We start from the raw sequence: 22,085 nt of genomic DNA on the forward strand, positions 1-22,085 counted from the left end.
AGCCAGTGAATTATTTGTCCTGCTTTGATGCATTTCATTTCTAAGCAAGCTAACGTACAAATGATAATCAAGTGAAAATATTCTTTCCTTTTGGACACTGACTGTTGTCTGCAGTTGCACCAGAGGACATCTAAAGTGGTAAAACAGAGCTATACCCCACTGTTGAAAGCCCCTTGGACATTGCCTGATACATTGTGGAGTTGTGGCAGTAATATTTTACTATAATTGCTTCCTTAAGTTGATGACAGGGTGCTGAAGTTGCTGTCGCTTCTGTACGAGTTAAACCAAAGATGTGTGATTCAGACCTACCCGCTGACAGAATGCTCTGAATTTACATGATTAGAAAGCTCTTCAGATTAAATGTAATTCATCAAGACATTTCTCACCATTAAAATACCTGTGTCAGATTAGCCCCTTTTCCTTCACAGTGGTAGGACAATAATCTTACTGAATTCAAGCAAAATCTCTGAACTACCTCCACAAACCATCAGGTGGGGAGATACATAATGCCTGTAATTAGTCTCGGATGGAAAACTCTGCATGTTCAAGACTGAAGGCCAAGTTGAAGTTCTTTTAAAACAAAACAAACCACCAAACCAACCAACCAACCAAACAAAAAAAAGCCCCAAAAACTAAACCAAAACCCCCAAAACAGCAACACACCCCCCAGCACAAAGTGGTACTGCAAACTTTTGAAAAAGAGGCTTTATCAGAAATTAGGCCCTTCAAATCTCTTGAATCCTGTGAAATGTTAGTCAAAATCTTATTAAGGAAAACTGTATAGCAAAAAGTGTTTGAATGTTCTTTATCATTCTGGTACTGTTTAGGAAGGATGGAAATGGAGGTGAGCTGCAGGTTCTCCGGAAAGTTGCCACAAAAGGTGGTTATGCAGTGTCAAGATCTCAATAACCACTTACAAACTGTTGTCTTGTGCTAGTTTGAAGCTCCTAGAAGTATTGCTGTTAACCCACATATGCACAGGGGTGCATTACATCTAGTGGCTGCCAGAATGCATGTGAATGCAACAAAATTGTTGCAGCTGTTGTAATGTTTGTGAGGTCCTGATTCCACAGAAAACTGACTGGAGGGAAACTATGAATTTGGTACAACTTTATCCAGAGAAGATAATAGCAGAATGCAAGAGTGGAGTAAGAAACTAGACAGGTGCTCCATTGATAAAAGAAGTTGGATCAACATTTTTCGTCGTGTTTGCTCCCCTATGTGAGCACAAAGTACAAAATAACTTGCTTTAATCATGCTTGGTTGGATGAGTGTTGGTGACACTGTGGTAATTATTGGTTCATTACTGGAAACTGAATGCTGTTCTTTTACCTCTTAAAGGATTTGAGAATCTGCTAGTGTTAAGTGACTAACAGTATATGAGCAAAATAAAACTTTTAAAATTAGCAATAGTCCAGAAGGTGAGATTGTTGACACAATTAGGTTTTTCTGCAAGTTACAGATTAGATTTCATTTACTTACATAACCTGGATGTACCAGTGTGGAGAGATTAGCATAATCACAAAATATATACTTCATCTGAATTTAATTTAGCAGCTATTGATAAAAATCAAATTAATTCAGGTAGAAATCGATTTCTTTTCAAATGAACTGCAGCTTGGAAAACAGACTAAGGCCAAAATGCTATTAAATCCTGATTTATTGTGTTGTGTAGATCTATTATTTCACAGTTTAGTTTTTTAAGCCATTACAAGGTTTTTGAATTGCAGCAAGGACTAGTGTGTTGATGTTCAAGTTTTTTAAATAGAAATTTAGCCTTCATTTAAACATTTCAATTGATAACCCACTAATCCTAGATCATTATGGTTTTGTTTGCTAGACTGAAGAATAATCTAACATCTCCCTGAGCTCTGATGGTTACTGGTTTTGAGATAAACATGAACATGTATTCATGCATACATATTTGTGGAATCACTTCAGGTTCTTAAATAGCATAACAAAGTATTCTGATAGTAAGCTTTATGATTTTGAAGTGAATCAGTACTTCACTGCTTATTATTTCTTTAATTCTTCAATTCAGAATTGCCTATGAGAAGTCTGAGCATCTAATAATTTATTTTTTTTTAAATAATTTGAAAGTAATCTCTGAGAACGCCTATTCGGTGGATTACTCATAAGCTGTTAGCTGGTTTTGATTTGAAATCTCATGGAAAAAATGGAAATGTGGTCTGTTCATTTAGGCTGGACTCATTCTGTAATTTTCTTCTCCATCTGAATGCTGGAATCTGACTTCAAAATCTATTTTCCCAATAGCACTGTAGTTGGTCTTTCTGATAATACTTGTCTCAGTTAAATTATTTAAATATTCCCAGACAGCACATCACAAATGACAAATTCCAAGATTTTTATGAGTAAATTATTAAGTTATTTTTAACAAGTTTGTTCTAATTAAGACCAGGAAATTGAATCAACCCAGTTATAAAGAGAATAGGCACAGAGCAGGTTAAAAGGTATTTTGCCAATGATTTCATAGACACTTCTCCAGAGTAGGTGTGGTTTCTACCAAACTCTAGCAAGGAAAATTACTTCTATTCATTTCTGTCCTGAATTTCTCTATGGATATTCAGCCACTCTAGGACTCCATGGATAAAATAAAGAGCTTGATTTTAGGGTTTTCATGCAGGCACCAAGTCTTTTCATATTTACAAGTCACAATTCTTTCTTTGCTAGATGCTATGGTCTCTCAGCTGATTCATGATTGAAGGGCCTGTGCTGCAGATACACTTTAGGCACCCTCAGTAGGAGCCCTAGCTCTAAGTACTGCAAAGCATAGTTGCAAGGATTAATGTCTCTGTCTGGTGCCTTAGGAGCTTTGATGAGTTAAAGTGCTAAATGAACCTCAAAATGTCTCATACAAATACTGCTGGGGAAAGAAATAGACAAGGCAGAGGCAGACAAACCTGTATTAGATCTGAAGTACCAGTCAGTCATCCTTGGAGATAAGGGAGTGGTCAAGATGACCTCTTGAGTCCTTTTTCAGATAAATTTTCTCTTTTCCATTATTCTGTTGGGGAAAAAAAAAAAGAGAGAGAAAGTAAAACATCATTAAGAAGGAAGTTTTCTGCCAGAAACACTCCCAGTTATATAAAAATCAGTTGCTTACATTGGGAACTGACTGACCTTGTGAGGTTAGTTCCTAAAATTTTTACTATCAGTACAGAGCCTAATGATTTCCTATTAGCATCTAAATAAAATCTAATTTAACTATTTAATTAACTTGAAGGAAATACTTATTGGTATGGAATGCTTACTGCCATGTGTCAACAGTGCATCTAACATAGAGCAGTTTCCTTCCATGGCCAGCACCATCTGTCTGTGAGAGTTATAAGGCCTGGCTTACAATTGTGTCCTTCTAAAGCACTTCTCATTTATTAAGTTTTGCTGCATTCAGTGACCGTGCTGTCTTTCTGGAAGCACAGTGACTCTGGGCTGTGCATTGACAGGTCACCAATCTCCATCCTGCACTCAGCCTATCAGCCACAGGAGAGTGACTCATTCTCTGCAAGCCTTCTGTTGCTTAGGAGCTGTTCGTAATGTGAAAGGGAGTTGGGAAAGTCATGGTGAGGTAAGAGGAAAAGGGCTGGGAGGCAGAGTGCTCCTGGCTGCCTGAAGGGAACTTGTGAATGAGGATATCTCACTGGGGACAAATTTGCCTGTCTCCTCTCAGATACAAGACCCATGAATTTCCATGTTCTGCCGCTCTCTATTGTCTGTGGTATCAAGGAAAGTTAGTCATGTGTGTGGGCCTTTATTGTGTGCATTTATTTACTTATCACCGTGGTACCACTTTCTCTTTTAAAACATCGCTTGGTTACCTAGGGAACTGACTCCAGCCCTGCACATTCCTTCCTCTGTTTGCTGTGTCATCAGGTGTGCCATACACAGGGCTCCCAGTGGTGCTGGGAGAACTGGGAGTCTGGAACCTGCAGTGCCAGTGCACCACAGCACTGCCCCAGAGTGATTGCTCCACTGCACAAGGATACAGAGACCAAAAAGCAATAGTAATAAAAAAGTAGTAATTCTATCAGTGCATTGAATCTTGCTGTAGGTAGCCTGAATTTATTGTGGACAGATGGATATCATTCCCAATATTTAGTTATAGCGGTTAAAAGTTATTTACTTTCTTTAATGGAAATGAAATACATGAATAACATTTACATCTAAACTAAAGCATGTATCTGTATCTGAACTGCAGAAGCAGGAGGTAATACTTCGCCCTTCAAGGGATGTAACACAGATGGAATGACCGAGAGCTTGAAGGGCAGGGAATGCTAGCTATGGGAATGCTTCATTGATCTGACTTCTTCTTTATTTATATAAACAGGAGTATATGGTTGATTGTAAACGGGTTGTTTTGTCCCAAGTATGATTCTCACCAGTTTTTGTCACTTGAATAACATATGGACAATTCAAATTTTGATTAAGTCTTTGACTTTCAAAGTATTGGTTTAAATCCCAAACATTCCTTCTCAATCCCAGTGAGTTTATTTCCAAAAAAGGAGGTGAGAAACAAGTGGTTACTTCTGAAGTATTGTAAAAATAATTAACTTCCAATTTTCAGATGACTGGAAAGCAAAATAGCAATACTCATTCAGCAGACATGGAGGAGACTGTTTCCATTTATCCAAGAGAACCCCAAGGGCTGCTTATAATGATGCAACTCACAGTAGATCTTCAGGCATAAAAATGTTTAGGCATTTTCACAAATACCAAAAGGCAGTCTCTTGAATGTAACAAAACTGAATGATACTACCAGGGTAAACTGGTCTTTACCGACTTTGTAAATATTTATGGATTTATTGGGAGGGAAAAAAACAAAAATGAAGTTCAATTTCTGGACTGTTGCATTTTGCAAATGTACAGGTGTTCTCAGCATTGATCCACAGAGTATGCCTGTGAGCTTCAGAAATTACACTAGGGGCTCTGGAAATGTGATTTAAACATAGGTCTCTGTGTAAAGCAAAGATGGTCATTAAAAAATACCAGAGTTCTGAGAGAAAGACAGATGGTAAAATAAAGGTGGGAGCTTAGCCTAAGGAGAAACTGCAAGGCTCTCAGTGAACCCATGAGGGTGGGGAATTTAGGTGAGGTAGCTGTAATGATCTAGACCAATCTTATTTCATGTATTTTGATTTTCAATATGGCTCCTAATTTTCTGTGAGGACATATTTAATGAGTTCACATTAGTTTACCAAGTGAATTATTTGGCAAAATAGTCTCAAAGATTTTTGAAAGGTCTTTAAAGCTCTAGTTTTGTATTTTGCAAAATGTTCTGGGTTTCTGGTTTTTTTTCATTCAATGAGAATTTGAAATGAGAAGTTTCCCTTTATTGTTTTAATGTGTTTGATTGGTTAAATGGAATCTAGTTTCAGTAATTGATGGATGTTGAAACTGGGAAGATGATACATTGTGTGGGATTCATAACACTGTCAGAAGATGGAGCACCTGTCATAGGGACACTGTCACTTGCAAATGGTAGCTGTGTTTCATGGAAGCTCTTCAGGAACTGAACATGACATTTTTGGGAGAAATAAGGATGAAAGGCTTTCTGTACAGGTACCTTTGCTGTTCTCTAACACATGCACATATTGCTATTTAAGGAATGAATAGGTGGGATAAAATACTCACTACAGTTTTCTTGGCCAAGTAGTTAGACAAGATTTAAACTTAACAGGTCTCTCAATAATTAAGCTTTAATATAAGTAGGGATGGTAATTACCCTATAAAGTTTAGCTGGGATGAAACTGCCACTGAGTAGCAGTGGCATATATGTAGCCAGGTCACAAAAACACTTCACTGCTTATGGAAATGTGACTTTCTTACAGTTGTTTTGTTGTTTCCAGGACTTTAAAAAAAAGTAAAAGCATGTAAAGAGTTTATTTACTTCTAAAATGCAACAATAATGCTGGGAAGTAATTTACAAGCAAATGGGAAGCCCCAAAGCCTCTGGGGTTTCCATCTGAGTTTCTTAACTCGGAGAGGCACAAAAAACCACCTTGACTCAAAAAATGTTACTTAATAGCAATTAAAGCTTATAAATCTTACCACTCCTTTGAGGGTGTTCCTTGCGTCTCTGTATCAGAGTTAACTTTTAACTGGCTACAATCAGCAACAAATGACAGCAGTGTCTTTTGCACCAGCACATGAGTCAGTGAGTAGGGGATGGCTGAGTCAAACTCTACCCTGATCCTTCCCTCCCACTCCCTGCCCAGCTGCTGCCTGTTTACTCCTTAGGGTATATCCCACGAAACTGGAAGCCTACACAGAAAGTTAGAAATAGTGGATGCTGTTACTCCTCTGCATGAGAAACAGAGGCAAGGTCTAACCATGATGTGATACATCAGCACCTGTTCAGCAATAGAGACTTTGCTTAGAGCTGGCCATTTGGACTGAACTGTGTCCTTAGGGCTTGCTCTGGGGCTGCAAGGGACAGGTTTGGGAATCTGGAATGTCTGGCAGAGCAGGGTGTTTAACATCACCAGGCTTCGTCAAATGTACTCTGGCTTTAGAGTCCTGAATTTTTGAAACATTTCTCTAGCAACATGTTTGCTGTTTTCTCTTTGCCCTATAGTTTGTGCTCAAGGCAGATTGCATTTATCTTCCAATAAGAAATGGCAGCAATGATACTGACTCATTTTCAGTCTGTTTATTGTTTTATTCTTGCATTGTTTCAGATGTATCTCACGAAGGCAGTGAGTAAAACTTTGTTCTGTTAGGCTTCCTGTCCCTCAAAGCCTGGGATACTTTGGTGATTTATGCTTTAATCCTGTGTTGTGTGTTTGCAATCAGTTTTTTCTTTCCCTAATTTCACATCAGTAACTTAGTGCAAGAAAAATAAAGGCTTTGTGTTATCCAGGATCTGATTTCTCTGCTGAATCTCTTCCTTGTTTTGATTTGCTGTGGTTTTGTCACTGTAGTTGGGGTGTGTTTGTGTCTTCTTATGCCCAGTAAAATTTATAAACTAAAATTCCTTTAATGAAGCTTTGTAGGGAGAAAAATGCAACTCTTCCTGTGCTGGTGAGTCTGTGTTATTTTTCCAGGTGTGTAACCTCAGTGTGCAGGACAGAGCTGTAGTAACTGGTCAAAGGCTGCAGCCAATGCTCCTTGCAAAGGCAAGAGCTCTAAGGGATGTGTTTAAAAACCACTTCAGCTCAAATGGACTACATTAACATAAGAACATATGAGGCTAATGGAGCATAAGGAACTTCCGTAAAAGAAAATTCTGGTATTTTTTTGGTATCAGTGTGTTCATTTACATACACTGGATTTAATCTATATTGAAGTGACTTGAAGTGGCAACCATTTTGAGACAAAATTAGATCACAGACCTGATCTTTGTGCCAGTTTTATTGTCTTTAGCCCACATCATAACCCGGATACTCAAGGTTAACAGATTGAAAAGCATCCAAAATTTTTTTTAAAAAAAAGCAGCTTGTATTCATTCAGATAGTGAAATTACTATAAGAGCCTGAAACCTGCCAATTATAAAATCTTGTAAGAATTAATAGAAAGTACAATCAATACTATCTAGGAACTAGAGATAACACTTCCTTCTAAAAATTGACTTTAGTGCAACAGTGTTTTAGTATTTTTCTGTGTAGACTTTGCACTGAAAATATATTTTAGTTATTAACTATTATGAATATGTCACATAAAGGATTTTCCACATGTTCTACTAAACTAATTTCTATAGCAGTCAGTGCAAATTATGCAAATTAGGAATTTAAACAAGCAAAATGTAGCAAACAATAAATTACATTTGCCTCTTCTTACAATTTAGCATTAATGTCAGTATAAATATCAATTGAAAGGTTTTTATTGTTGCTTACACCTGTATTTGCTTTCATTCTCTAATTAAAATAAAACTAATTTAGTATAAAGATTACAGTTAGTTTCAAATCAGCAAATAATGAGAGTTAACCTTTTTCTAAGTAAAAACACACAGTATGTGACTAAAATTGGCAGAAGTCACAGGCCAGTCTAAGGAAATTACCTCAAAAGGAGATTTACTTTAGAGCTGGTTTTGGTTTCTTTCAGTTCCCTGTATGTAAGTATATAAATTTGCAGTCCTTGTAGCTGTGAAAAAATATCTGTAATTTGATCCAAGATTAGCTACAGATCTGGGCAATCTCATGCAGAGGTTTGTCAGGGCAAAGTCCCCGCTGCTCCTGTGCCAGTGCTGTGCTGGCAGCAGGGGAGCAGAGGTGCCCTGGGCTGCCCCACGAGCCAGCCAGCTCAGAGTGAGGGACCTCTGCCTTCCCTCTGGCAGTTTTCCCCAGAGAGACCTGATTTGAACTCTTCACTGCTCCTGCTTTTGGAGAGGCAAGTGCTATGGTGTAAAAATGAAACCCCATATCACGGTGTGTTAGAGCTGAGATTTGGGTAATCTTGTCGGGGTCAGCACAATTCCTAATTGCAGTTTAAGGAGCAGACTGACCTCTTCAGTGGGTCAGATGGGTTACCGGTTATAATGGTGACTTTCTAATTGGTTGTCTGCATCAATTCCCTACAGTTTTGTTAAGCCTTACTTTTGCCTTGATAAATGTGAAGATGGCACTGGTCAAGTGGGATCTAAAGGCATGGCAGAACTGGTTGGGATGTGCAGGTGCTTTGTTGGATTAACACTAGGGCATGTTAAATGGTTGGCTTCTATACTGTATTTCTGAATTTTTCATTTGTGAATATAAAATGTGAACACTGAGACCCTGAGTCATCTAACCCTTAATCATCCTTCAAGCAAATCCATGACAACTCTGCAAAGCTTGAGTAGTGTTTAATATATGAAGCATTGCGATACCTCTTAAGCCACTGACTTTGTAAAAGATGACAGCAAGGGGAAAGAGGGATCTCAAAAAATTCCGTGGTGTTGATCGTTTGGAAAAGGAATCCTGCCTTTTGTTACTTTTGTGACTAACAAAAACCCCACCTGAGTCACCACTTCTGGGTGTTGTGAAGGCTACAATTTAGAGGAAATTATGGAAATAATGTAACTCTTTCTGGAAAATTCTTATGCTTGTCACAAAAATTATTTGACTGGACTAAGTGGTGTGATTTAGAATCCAGGTGTTTGTGGTTTTGTAAGCAACATTCATTTGACTTGAATAGAAGATACTGGAGAAGAAAAATCAGTTGGCCATTACTAACTTAACAAATGTTGATCAAATTAAGGATGATGTCTTAGGGTTCCTCTCCTTTTCCTCTGTCTGCATATTTAGCACACCAGATGGTTAATGCAGTCATAATAAACTAGTGGGAATATTTAATTAAATGTGTTCCCGGGACATTAAATGCAGAGTATTATCCTTTGGCTGGTGATCAGAGTAAATATTTGGTAATAAGGGAGAGTCCTTGTAGAATATTGTTGGTAATACATGAAAATCACATTTGAGAATAGAACTGTGTTCAAAGCAGAACTTTCTTCACAAAATTAAGACATCTCAAATGTTAATTTCTTTTATTTGTGGGGTTTTATTCTACCACCTATTCACTGTTACTCATTGCTACACAGTTATTACAAATAGCATGAAAAATCATTTGAAATTAGATAGTCATAGAATGGAATGAGTCTAAATCTGTAGCCATTTACTTGTCAATAGTCACATTTTTACTGAATACTGAAAGGCTCAGATAGAATAAAAGCACAGTTAAGAACAAAATCTCGGTTCAAGCAGTGATGCTTCCCTTGTAGTGAAGGAAGCCTGTTTGCTCTTGTTGGGAGCTAATTCTGCTCCCTCTGTGAGATCTCAGAGGGCTGAAAACATCTTTCTGCAGTCTGAAAATCCCTCTAGCCACAGTATGCAAATGTTCACTGGCCCAGCAGTGATACTCCTCTGTCAATGAGCTAATTATCTCCTCAGCATAACCAGTTTCATGTTATCATGGCTTTCTTTACTCCCATTGAGCAGCCTTTTTTTGTTCCCCTGCGAAAGTGAGATTAGTAGAATGAAAACAAGGATAAACTTAGTCTATTAAAATAGGCTAATTAATAACGAGATGGGGGAAGATGAGCTAGAAATCTGAAATACATACAATTAGTGGGCAACTGAACTGAAAAGTAAATTACCCTATTGAGAGCATCTATCTCAGAAGTGGGAGGTCATAGTCTCTAGCCAGGGTTGTCTTTTGGACAGTCCCCTCACCTTGCAGGCAGAGAACATCATTATCTGTTTGTAAGAAGAATGAGAACCTAGTTCTGAAGAACACTTAATTTTATGGGGGTGTTAGAATTTTCTGTACACCTCTCCTGACATAATTAGTGTGTGGTTTTCAAAGAGAAACAGGACCTGCCATTTGACACTATCCCATTTCACTATGGGAAAACCAAAAAATCGGTAGGAAGTGCTGGGATGGATAACTAATGTCGCTTTATTCCTGGGCAAAGAGAAACATGACTGTCCCCATACAACTGTGGTAGGCTTATGCTATTGTTAAGTTTGAGCAGTTAAGGACTTGAGTCTGGAAGGCTCAGAATCTTAAAGAGTTTAAATATCAATTTCTTTGAGAGATAATATGTGAATTGATGAGCACAAAATTTTAGTCTGCTCTATTTGTTAGACTGGATTTTGTTAGGACTGTGTCAAACCTCATATAGCCACAGTGACTGTTAAGAAAGCTTTTTTGCTAGTGTTGGCTGAACTGACCTCCTGCATGTAATAAAATCCCATGTGGTAGAATCTGATTAACAGAAAGCTGGAAACCTGCAAATTCCTCCAGAACACAAAAGACTCAAAGTATTGTCAGTAAAATCCCTCTCTGCAAACTATCAATGGAAAAATTGGTTTAGCTGTTACTGCATAGGAATAAACAAAGCAAGTTCAAAACTAACAGCAAACCCCCAGGGCTGCAGAGCTCCTTTATTTCCTTAGAGATCCTCTGTGCCTAAAAGCTTTCCAATGCATCTAAATTCACAGATGAACGTTCTCTGCACCAGGGACAATGTGAGACAGGTTTGTTTCTGCAGCTCCTCTTAGGGCCAGAATCTTCACTGACATGCATAGCCACTAAATTAGTATATAAATTTGCATTTGTAGCTAATGTTAATAATTGGTTTGGAGTTAAATCTCAAGAGTACAGAGCTATAGAAGTGTTCTGGTTTATTTTATGCTTAAGCAAAGGGTGGGGGGGGCATTGGTGTATTTTTCAAATGCCTTTGAAACCACAGACTGTCAGACTCTGCTTACATAGGGAAGCCCAAAGTGGGTGGGTGGATGCCTTTTGAAGGAGTCCACATGGAAAAACAGTGTCTTAAATAACCATAAGTTGCAACAGTAAATATTAACTACATAAATAAGATACCTGGAAAGTTAAAAAAAAAAAAAAGAGAGGCAGTGCAATTTTGTTTTGTTTGAACAACAGGGAAAGGGTTTGAGGAAAGAGGGCTCAAACTGGGGTTCTGAGAAAATTGCCAACTTAATTTCATTTCTTGTAGGGATCATTAGTCTAATCTGCTGCATTGATGCGCATTCACTGCCCCTCCCTTGAGCTTTGCCAGTTGACACCTCCTAAAGCTGTCTGATGTGATTCTCACTTTTCTTGTGCTATAAGCTTTAGCTGTGTTTCTCACTATTTAAGTCTGAGGGGCAGAAAGTAATTCCTGCTATTAGAAATAGGCTGTGAGCTTTGACTTGAGTCAGTAGTTGGAGAGGAGCAAAAGGATGGCAATGAAGAGGGCTGGGCAGCTTTGCCACAGGCTTGCTGTGCCATGGAACAAGTCACTTAATCTCCCTGTACCTGTTTCCCAGCCATATGTGGGGATAATAGCTTTTCCTTAGCTTATGGCAGTGTTGTTAGGATAAAGACTTTGAAGGGATTAGGTCCTGTAGTTTAAGTCCTGTAGAGGCTTTAAAAAGCACTTTGGATGGATAAAAGAAGGTGCTGAAAGCAGCCCTGGAGGTCCTAATGTAAAGTGTACCAAGTCACAGTGGTGACCTGGCATCCTCCTGGTATTTGCATTGTGCCTCTCCCTTCTCTAGCCTGACTAAGTGAAAAAATTCTGCTATGTAGCTCACGCATATGAACAAAAATGAGAGTCTGTGTCAGATGGTTTCCCAACATATTAGATACACAATCATCCTTAATGTTCTTTCAGACAGTGTTGAAATGTGAAATAGTAACACTGGATATTTCCAATTCTCTTTTAATTAGAGTTGCAGCTCCCTTTAACTGTCAGATCTAAACAGCAAGGTGCATCCAAAACATCTAAATGAGATGACGAATCTCTTAGTGATGAATTTGACCTACCAGTTTCAGACCCAACCAGAAGAACTGAGGATGTCTGAATCAGCTGAGACCATTTTGCTGAATCACCCAGATAGTCCCTGAATGTTTCTTCCAAGGTGGCTGCATACACAGACCCTTCACTCTTTTCAGTCAGTCAGGTTGCTCATGTGCTAACTGGACCAAATCTGGCTTGTGGGGAGTGGGGGTGGAACTAATGTTATGTAAAGGCTAACCTGGTTGCTGAGGCTCTAAGCAAGTGGTGCAATTCTCCTGAAGTAAGCGTACTCATCACTCTCCCAGAGTGTATTCCAGTGCTCTGATGTCACAGAGTGGCTGCCATTTAAGAGTATTTGCTAGGGATTCATGCACTTTTTCACCAACAATAATAGAATTTTTCCCCCTTTCAAAATTTATTTGACATTTTCCTGGGAATGAAGGTTCTCAGCATCAACAGTAATTTTTTCCTTTTCTTAAAAAAGATACACAAGTCTGATGGCTAGGGACCCAGTGGTGGAGCTTTTATATGGATTTTGCATCCTTTTGTAGCTCCCCACAATCATGCCAGACCATGAGAATTTATACTTTAAAATTGTGATGCTTCATGTATTTCAAAAGGAAGCTTCTCCAACATAGTGCTAATGGTTTTGCATAAATTTTTTTGAATAATGCTTCTGAGAAATTATAAGCTGATATGACATGGTACAGAGGCAATAATAGAAGAATTATGTAAATGCAGGAAGAATGATGTAAATGTAGGCTGGACTTTAATTCTAGAATTTTACACTAAGATATCACAGAGAATGTCTGTGCTTTCGAGTGATGCAGGCCTGCAGTTCCCTTCTTTACCTGAAAACTTAGGTTCAAAGACAAGCTCTTAATGGCTGCTGTGTGGGACTGGAGCCACATTAGCACAGTGAGGTGCTGCCTTCTTCCTAGCCAGGATGCTTTCTGCAGAGCTCACACACTGGTAGGGCTGAGCCAGAAGCACGGAGACCCCTCTGTCCTGTTCTGAAGTGCTTTGGGAGACTGGGTGGGGCTGCAGGTATCTTTTGTGTTTGTTTTGGATATTGCACGTTGCCTCATGACAGGAAAGGGCTCATGCCTTGGTAACCTACAAGAGCTGTGGGTGGCATTAAAGCCGTATGCTTAGGGCTGACTTTGTTGAGCCTGTCTGGGAACTTGTGCTGTCCCTCTCTCTTTGGGTGAGTGCTCTCCTGCTTGGGGCAGCTCAGTGCTCTGACCCTTGAGGCCATGAGCAAGACTGCTGCTCTTACTGTGTGAGGAGAGCACAGGTCCAGAGATAAAAGGTTTAGAAAGAGTAGCTCTGCACTGCAGGCAGCACCCAGCTCTGGTTGCTCTGGAATTAGATTTTCAGTAATTAATTAAGATGGGTATGTTAATTACAAGCTTGCTATGCCTTAGCATAAAGATTGTCATCTCTCTTTGGTGGTTTCAGTAACTCCTGCTTGATGGTCAGGGCAGCTGTATAAAAACACCCGTCCTTCCCATCCTTTCCTCCCTTATGCAGGGAGCAGAGAAGCCCCAGAAAATGCAGCTGAAACCAAATTAGATGACAGCAAGAATGCTGGAAGAGAACAACCTTGAAAGTGTCTACTGTATGTCAAGTCATTTTAAGGACAGTTTGGGAGGTGCAAAAAAAAAGATGAGAATTACTAGGCAGAAAAGGTGCATGGCAGAGCTCCAAACTTTGGAGTTATCACGTAGCTCTGACCAAGAACATCACTGCATTTATAAGCTATGCTTACAGCAAAACATGTGGCAGGGAAAAACTCTTCTCATACACTCCCCTGCTGTAGTCTCAGGGTTTCTGACAGAGCATAACTCAAGAGAGTTCTCTTAATGTTTGTAGTAGCGACACAGTGTTTCCATAGAAAAGATTCTGCTTGCATTGATTGGGGGAAATGCCTATTTAGTTCCTTAACTGCAAAGAAGTTTTACAATTTCAATTTTAGCTCTGTTGTTGTACCAGGATCTCCCTTTGAAGTTGTTGATGCTCCAGGGAGATCTTGTTTTGTGTTGTGTGACTGTGATGTACATTACAGTCAGATTTTGATCCTTTGTGACAACTCAGAATAAATCCTGTTGGGATGTTGGCCCATGGCCACCAATGGAGTGATTCCGTTGCAGGTGGCAGCAGCATCTGGTTTTTATGTTTTTAGTAGTGGCTTTGAGGTCCTCAAAGGATAAACAAGTAGTGCATGGCTCAATTTCTTTTCCTTCAGCTAAAGCTTGCTAATGACATTCTCACCCACAGCTGAAAAGTGAAGTGTAAGCTACAGCAGTGGTGCAGGTCTGCAAACAGCTGCTCCATCTCTTGGAGCTTCTGCGGGTCAGTGGTATCCACAGGGATCTCAGCCCTCAATCAATACTGTCAAACTGAATTTTGCAGCTTAAGGTACCTTTGGGGAACTAACTTTAGTGCCCCCAGGCACTTTGACAGTGTATTAATGAGGCCATAATTCCAGCAGCATTAATCAGACCCCAGGATGTAGAAGAGAATGATTCACAGAGACACACTGTGTTCTCTCAGTCTGTCACTGTGGGAAGGCATTGGTAATGCATGAGTGGGGTTTGTGATATTTTTCAGTTCACATGCTTAGGGATTTCCTCTGCAGCTTCAGGAAGGGCTTTATTTCCCTGCGGGAAGAAGTGAGAGGGGTCCCTTGAAAGAAGAGGTGAGGTTTCACAGGTTAAAGTGTGAGTGTGAAGGATGACTGGCTAAGGTCAAGGGACCCTGTTCAGGCTGGTAGGGTGATTTGTCTGCACAGACTCGTACTCTGAGACAGACCAGATCTGTTCTTTGTTTTGTCCTTTGTTTTAGAGCAAGCTGGAGAAAGCCAGTGTTGAAGCTTTAGTAGAGAGCTGCTGTGCAGAAGATCAGGCCTCTGGTTACAGCATTGCTGTAAATATTCATCCAGGGTCTGTGGCAGGTGCTTAAGCTCCTCTAGTTGGGCATTTGGTGACCACCGGTGGGGTAGTTAAGCATTGCTGAATGCCAGAGATTACTAACCCCATGCTATGTGCAATTCTCACCCCCACTTCCTCTTCCATTTCTTTCTCCTCTCCTTTTGTTTATCTTTACTTGGTTAAGTCCAAACACCTGGGAGCAGGGGAGTGCTTTACTCAGCACACTGAGGAGGAAGACGGGGTCACTGTTCTGGCTCTTACTGCCTTAACAGAGTGCCCAGAGCAGAATGTGTTTCCTTAGTGGGATGTAAGCTCTGCCCTTCTAGTCAGACCTGTTATCAGTTTGGCCATTGGCCTAATTTAGGCTAGATAATCTGAACTGTTTGCTGTTTAAAAAGTAGCAAGGGAGGCAGAAGAGTTTGATAAAGTCCTATCAGGAAATAGTGAGAAAACTGATAGTGGTATGAGAAGGAATGGAACAGTAGGGCTGTGATCCAGGAATGGAAAACATAGGTTGAAATTATGCAAAAGTTCTTTGAAGAGATGGGTACTTTTCACTAGTTTCATAAAAGGGGTAAGGAACAAGTAAAGATGGTTTCAGTCACTTATGTTCTATGGTTTTGACCTAGGTCTGTTCCAGCTTCTACCCAGGGTCCCACCGGTGCTGCAGGGGCTGCAGGGCCTCCTCCTGCTACCAATGTGTCCAGCAACAAGCGGCTGCAGCAGACACAAGCCCAGGTGGATGAGGTAAGTGGCTCCAAGGGATTTGTTGCTCACCACAAGGGTGCTGCTGTGGTTGGTTTCCTCCCTTGTGCAACTCCTGCTCCTCTGAAGGCAGTGGATCTAGGAAATGAGGTTTGTCAAAGGATTGCAATTATGAGGAGGCAGACAGTACAAGAGAGATTCTGAATATAAACATCCCTGTACCAGTAACAGTTCTGCAGAATAAATGTGGGCATTGGTGCCAATTCCAGAATTCCTCCCAGTCAGTCTGCTTTGGAGGAAATATCATTGTGGAAGCAGATCTTTTAGTGTGTTCCTGCACTTCTGAAGGTTAGATGCTAATTTCACAGGCTGTTTCACAGAGACAGACCATCAAATTCTCATAGACAGATTAAAACCATGAGAACTGAGCAGCTGAGAGCTGTGTTCATTAGCCAGAACTCTATTGATTAATCATCACAATTTATTCCGAAAAGAAAGTCACCCACACATCACATCATAACAGCATCTTTAACAAATCTCCACTCCTTTTGTTGATCTTGGAGGACCATGTGCCTGTTCCAGCCTAGATCCCTAAATTCTTGTTGCACCTCAGCTGTGATGCCATCTGAGTGCTCTGGGAATGGGAATAGTGAGCACACCACTGCTCATGGGTACAGTCCTTGAGTATACCAGCAGAACAGTAGCAGCTCTAACATGCTTGCACACCTGCTGTGTGGATTTGTGTGCTGGGTATTAAGGAAAGACTATTGTTAAACCCCTCCAAAGACTTAAGTAACTAATTGCTTACTGTCCATGGTGAAATGTGTTGGGCTTCTGTGATTCTTAAATGCCAGTTTGATAAAATAGACATTAGAAAATATGTACTTACATGCATAAAGGGCTCTATTTTCAAAAGCTTCAGGTATGTTTTAAAGGTAGTAGAGAAGACCTCAGCATATCCAACTCAAATGCATTTCTTAAGATGAGTTAAATACACCTGTCAAAATGGGCTTTGTCTTTTTGGGAACCTTTTCATTGCTGAAAATCTGAAACACCGACTTTCTGATCTCGCCATTGTTGATACTCAGATGTGTTCACAATATCCTATGGTTACAGAAATGTCTAGACTAGATTCTCTCTTTATCTCTGATTTTCACATCCCACTGACTTCACTGATGTTAGTGCAGTGTCTCTTCTAGTGGGGAAAGGAATATTACGTTTTAACTTTTGTCTTGGGTCAGAATAAGGAAATGAGCTTCTCGTCCTGAGCATGTTACATCATGGCGGGTCCTGTAATTGTTTATGTGAGTGACAGCAGAAGTAACTGTCTCTAAAAGATGAAAAATAAGTGCTATTTGTTGTCTAGAAATGAGTGATGCCTGTCAGATACTTGGGGTTCTTCAAGTAGGTCAATGGAGATGGCATCAGTGAGGATAGGGAACCACTACTTTGTGTTTAACATGCCCTGTATTCTGACACTTTTCACTCAGACTGATGAAAATGTGTCTTTTTGTGAAGATGATGACAATTTTGAGAGCAACTCTTGCCCAATATGAGGAGACAATGAGTAGCTCTTGGATTTGAGGATTATGTGGGTGAAATTCAGGATTTATGGGGGTTTTGCCTCCCATTTGAGAGAGAGGCTGCAGTTGATATGGGTTTTTTGATAGCACATGGTCAGCAGATCCTTGTTTAAGCGGGAAATCACAGTATAATAGCCAAGGGAAGCAAAGCGGCACTTCCAGCGCTGTGAGGTCACTGGGGTGACGCTGGTTTGTAATCCCCAAGGATCTGGGGTGTGAGCATGGCTTTAACCTTTCTCCCAGGTCTTTCTCGGCTGTTTTTCCGCCATGTCGTGTGGGAATGTCACCCTTAGGTGGCAGCAGAGTCACGGGCAGCGCCGCTCCCCAGCCCAGCTTCGGAGCAAACTTTGGGTCCACATGAAATCACTGATATTTTTAATGCTATACCAATGCTGATATAGTATTTCAGCTATACCCCTATTGGGTTTTCTCATCTGATTCCTCTAGAGTATTTTGTTTCAGCATTTTCAAATAGTTTAAAATTTTCACTACAAATCATTGTCCAAACATACAATTCAGCTAAATACTAGCTGAGAAATTAATACTTTTATTATTATTATTAATTTATATGAAGTTAAATTCTTGGAAGGTGTTGGTTTGAAAAAGCAAGTAAGAAAATTTGGATAGACCAAAACATTTCATTTTGGCTTAGGTTTGATAGACAAGTGAAACAAATCTTTTGAGACCTTCTGTGAGTCCTTTTAAAGATTCTTTCACTACCAATTTCATCTCACTGTATTAGAATAATGCATCTTTTAAATAATTCTGGATTTTTGCAGGTAATATTTAAATTATATTAAATATGTATAACATGAAATTCCTTATTCCAGAGTATGAGAATTGACAGACCATCAGCCTCATTCACGGCTAGAATAATTGGACATAACTTTACTGAGATTGTTACACTGTCTGACATTTGCATTAGTGGTGATTCTCTACAGGGTTTTCATTTAGTTATTGTCTTGCTAGAAGAGGATTTTCATCTTACCCAATGTATAAAATATATGCATGAACAGCCCTTACCTATTGTGTACTGGCTGTGCAATAAGGTGGTGTGAGCTCCCTACTACTCTTCGGACTGAATTCTCTCAGGTAAAATGTTCTCCTTCAGTTTCAAGCAGAACTTCAAATTCTGGCTGAGAAGTCATTTTTGCACAAAAGGTCTGCAGAATGAGAAAATTCCTTGGTGAGGAAATGCATACAGTTCGCTTTAAAGTGGCCTTATCTAGCTAATGCCTCTAGTTCAGGTAAGGAAGATATTAAATGTATAAGGAAAATAATGGCTTTTTCTTAGTGATGTCAACCAAATTGTGGCATAGAGATCTTCAGGTTTTTTAATCTATAGTGTTGACTAAAAGAAATATAAAATGAAATTAAACTAGCATATATTTTTAATGAAACTAACTATGGTATTTCATGATGTCTCTATTTTCTACCTTCAAGGGCATCTGAGCACAGTGTAGCTGTGCTCATCTTGTTCTCACTGGGTGTGTTTCCATAGGCTGGGGTTTTGGGGCACTGTCCAGGCAAGGCCATCACACATCAGAATGGCAAATGGCTGGGTTTAGGATGATGTGTGACATTTCAGGGTGTGAACAGACGGGCACCCTTCAGCTTCCTGTGCAAGGAGTCTCATGTGCGTCTGTGCCTTTGCAGGTGGTCGACATCATGAGAATGAACGTGGACAAGGTGCTGGAAAGAGACCAGAAGCTGTCGGAGCTTGACAACCGGGCAGATGCATTGCAAGCAGGTGCCTCACAGTTTGAGACCAGTGCAGCCAAACTGAAGAGGAAATACTGGTGGAAAAATTGCAAGGTGAGGGATATAAATTCTTGTTGAGAATCACTTCCTGGCAGGAATTATTTTCAGTTGCATTTAGTGGGACTTTGCCTGCAGGATGGCACCTCTGAGTCATCAGTTTTTGCCATGTAGAGAAAGAGATGCCTTGACCTCTAGGCTCCATAAGCCAATCAACTTTGATCTTTACCAGAACACATAATTTCTGCAGTACATAAAATGTCAATGCAGTTTTTGATGTTTCATCAGTGTCTTCAAATAGGGATGGGAAAGCACTCCATGTCAATTCATGTCAGTTCTCTCTGTGAACCACAAAACCTGATCAGGTACAGTGAATTCTAGTAGTGGGATAAAAGCAGCTTTTTCCTTGTGGGGATCATCAGCCTTTTGATTTTCCTTCAGGATGGTAAACTGTAAAAGATTGATTCCACAAACTGCTGTGAGAAGGGAGGAAATTACAGTCTCTTATAAAGAGAGGCTGGTTAGGATAGAGCAGGGCTTTCATCAACCAGCTGCCTTCTCTGCTGTTTTCAAAGTCTAATCCTTTACCAAGAGCAGAGGGGATCTCACACTCCTTTGCTTTTTCAGACCTCCAGTATTTGTGAATTTTGGACCCAGAAACTTCATCTCCTCTTACTCATCTAAGACCCATGTGTTTGATTTTTTTCTACTCATGAAAACAGCATGAGCACTATGCTAAAAGTTCAGCTTCATTTTGCTTTCTCAATACCACCTTTCTGCTGACTACTGATGTCCACCCAAATAAAACCACCCAAGGGAGAATCCCACACATATCCCTCGCTAGGCTGTTGTCTGCTTTGTTTCTTCAGTCCACGGTGATATGAAATGTAAAGCAAGGCAAAATATTCTGGGTAAACTACAGGTACAAACATTCCAGAAATAAGAGGATCTAGGTTAGAAATTCAACTGAGCAGGTCCTCTGTGCCTCTTTTAGCTGTTGCCCAGCTGATGTGCCTAGAAGTGCAGGAGGCAGGGCTTTTGGGAGCTACAGGCACAGACTTTGAATTAGGTTTACCCATGTGACTGCAGTCACTACAATGACCTGCACTACATTAGACCTTCAAACCTACCGTCATTCTCCTTTCGTCATTGCCCCTCCCTGTTTTACCCTGACAAAGAGAATCCTCCCTGTCCTTTCTCTGAAACTCTGGAAAGAGACAGAAGAACTTTAAAAAAAAAATCTCCTGCAAGCCAGTGGCTGCAGACATATGTTAGGAGGAATGAAGACCTTGCTTTGACATGCTCATGTTTGTTGTTTTTCAGTCTTTCTATTTATTGGGGTAATAATGGCAACTGGACTGCAGCATCCCTGGAGGGCTCGTTAGCTTTCAGCTAGTCTCAAGTGGGGCCTCTGAGCCACGCAGCTGGTGTGGTCTGTGCGCAGCTGCCTCTGCTGTACCTGTCCCTGGGGGAGCAGGCTCCTGCTTTGCCGTGAGCTATTTCCAGGAGAATGTGCTGGAAACCATGCTGGAAACGGTTCAGGCTAGCATGGGCTCCCTCTCTCAACAGCACAAGCACACAAAGAAGCACAAATAGCTGCTGGGCCTTAGACATCTCCAGCTGCCTCTTCACTGACTTCAGAAACATGGGGAAAAGTGATCAAGTGACTCTGGTGTAAAGTGGTACACAGCCATGTGTGAACCCAGCCACTGGAGTTGTTTTACTTTGGAAATGGACTTTGTCTTTACTTCTAGAAATGGCTGAGTTTGGTCACTGCATCTTTAGCTGATGGGCAAGAACTGGCTATCTTTGTCCAGAGGCAGTGTCCATTGCTGGTGGTCAGCTGGTTTTAAAATTGACACTAAATTTGGGGCCTTAACGAGTCTTTACAAGAGTTAAAAGTATGAGGAATGAGTCACTAAGTAAAAGCAAAAATATTGAGGGGTTAATGTCTTTCATGTGAAAACCTGACTTTTTCTTTCTTGTAACTTTCTTTTTATAGATGATGATCATCCTTGGTGTAGTATGCGCAGTCATTCTCATTATAATTATAAGTGAGTAATTCATTTTCTCTTTTGTTTATGATCTCAATAGCTTGTGACTTAAGAATGGCTGATATATTAAAAATCAAAACAAAAAAAATGGATATAAAATATTTAAACTGATTAATTTGTGAAATTTCCCTTCTAGTGTTATGCTTTTATAGTGAGAATTACTGCAAGCTCCCTGGACACATATTGGCAGAATTTGTTGACATTTAATGTTTTTTACATTAGCATGTTATATAACTTTCCCTAGGATTAAAAGTTCTCCATTTTTATGTTTTAGATAAATTTTTATGCAGTCACAGAGATCTTCCTTTCCTTATGATGAGTGCCACAGTCCTGGTGTTTTCTACTAAGAGCAGTAATTCTTTAAATACTTCATGCCTATAAAAAGAGGGTGAAGGCACACAAGCAAACAGGCATCTGATTAATTTTTTGAAAGTATGTAGGTGCCTAGTTTCCACCATATCAGCTAGAATTTGTGATGTCAGTGTTCCTGAAGGTCCTTTTGCATCTTGAATGCCCAAATGTTGTTAAAAGACAGCCCAAAGTCTCACTGATTTATTTTCTCAAAAGATCATCTCATTCCATGCGTTTGTTGTAAGAAAGTTAGCTATGAATGAATAATAGCAGTCTTGCTGGTTGGGTCTCAGGGATCTTGTAATGACAGGAATTGAACATTTCATTTATGTAACCCTGTGTTAGCAACAGCTGTTACGTGACATAACTGTAATATGGCATTAACTCCTGAAAGGGAGATTTCTTCAGATAGGCAATCCAGGTAGTAACCCAGAAGAGATTCACCAGAAGGCTAGACTCTGGATGT

The 22,085-nt window shown here is 40.0% G+C and overlaps 1 protein-coding gene and 1 long non-coding RNA gene across 7 annotated transcripts in view; one reads left to right on the forward strand and one right to left on the reverse strand.

The window, feature by feature from the left end:
* The window catches only part of LOC146433405 (uncharacterized), a 78,534-nt gene that overhangs the window by 32,805 nt on the left and 23,644 nt on the right, over positions 1-22,085 (reverse strand). For all 6 annotated transcript variants that reach the window (XR_014854104.1, XR_014854103.1, XR_014854101.1 and 3 more), the window contains 3 exons: positions 18,480-18,619; positions 15,794-16,011; positions 2,922-3,025 (listed from right to left, as the gene is read on the reverse strand). This is a non-coding gene — a long non-coding RNA (uncharacterized LOC146433405). The remainder of the gene's footprint in view (positions 1-2,921; positions 3,026-15,793; positions 16,012-18,479; positions 18,620-22,085) is intronic.
* The window catches only part of LOC146433406 (vesicle-associated membrane protein 2-like), a 51,989-nt gene that overhangs the window by 19,494 nt on the left and 10,410 nt on the right, over positions 1-22,085 (forward strand). The window contains exons 2-4 of the mRNA XM_085069721.1: positions 15,798-15,915; positions 19,113-19,271; positions 21,217-21,268. Of these exons, the coding sequence (XP_084925847.1) occupies positions 15,798-15,915; positions 19,113-19,271; positions 21,217-21,268 (329 nt within the window). The remainder of the gene's footprint in view (positions 1-15,797; positions 15,916-19,112; positions 19,272-21,216; positions 21,269-22,085) is intronic.

The sequence above is a fragment of the Lichenostomus cassidix genome, chromosome 9, assembly GCF_008360975.1.
Source record: "Lichenostomus cassidix isolate B80296 chromosome 9, HeHo_3.0, whole genome shotgun sequence".
Lineage (NCBI taxonomy): Eukaryota > Metazoa > Chordata > Aves > Passeriformes > Meliphagidae > Lichenostomus > Lichenostomus cassidix.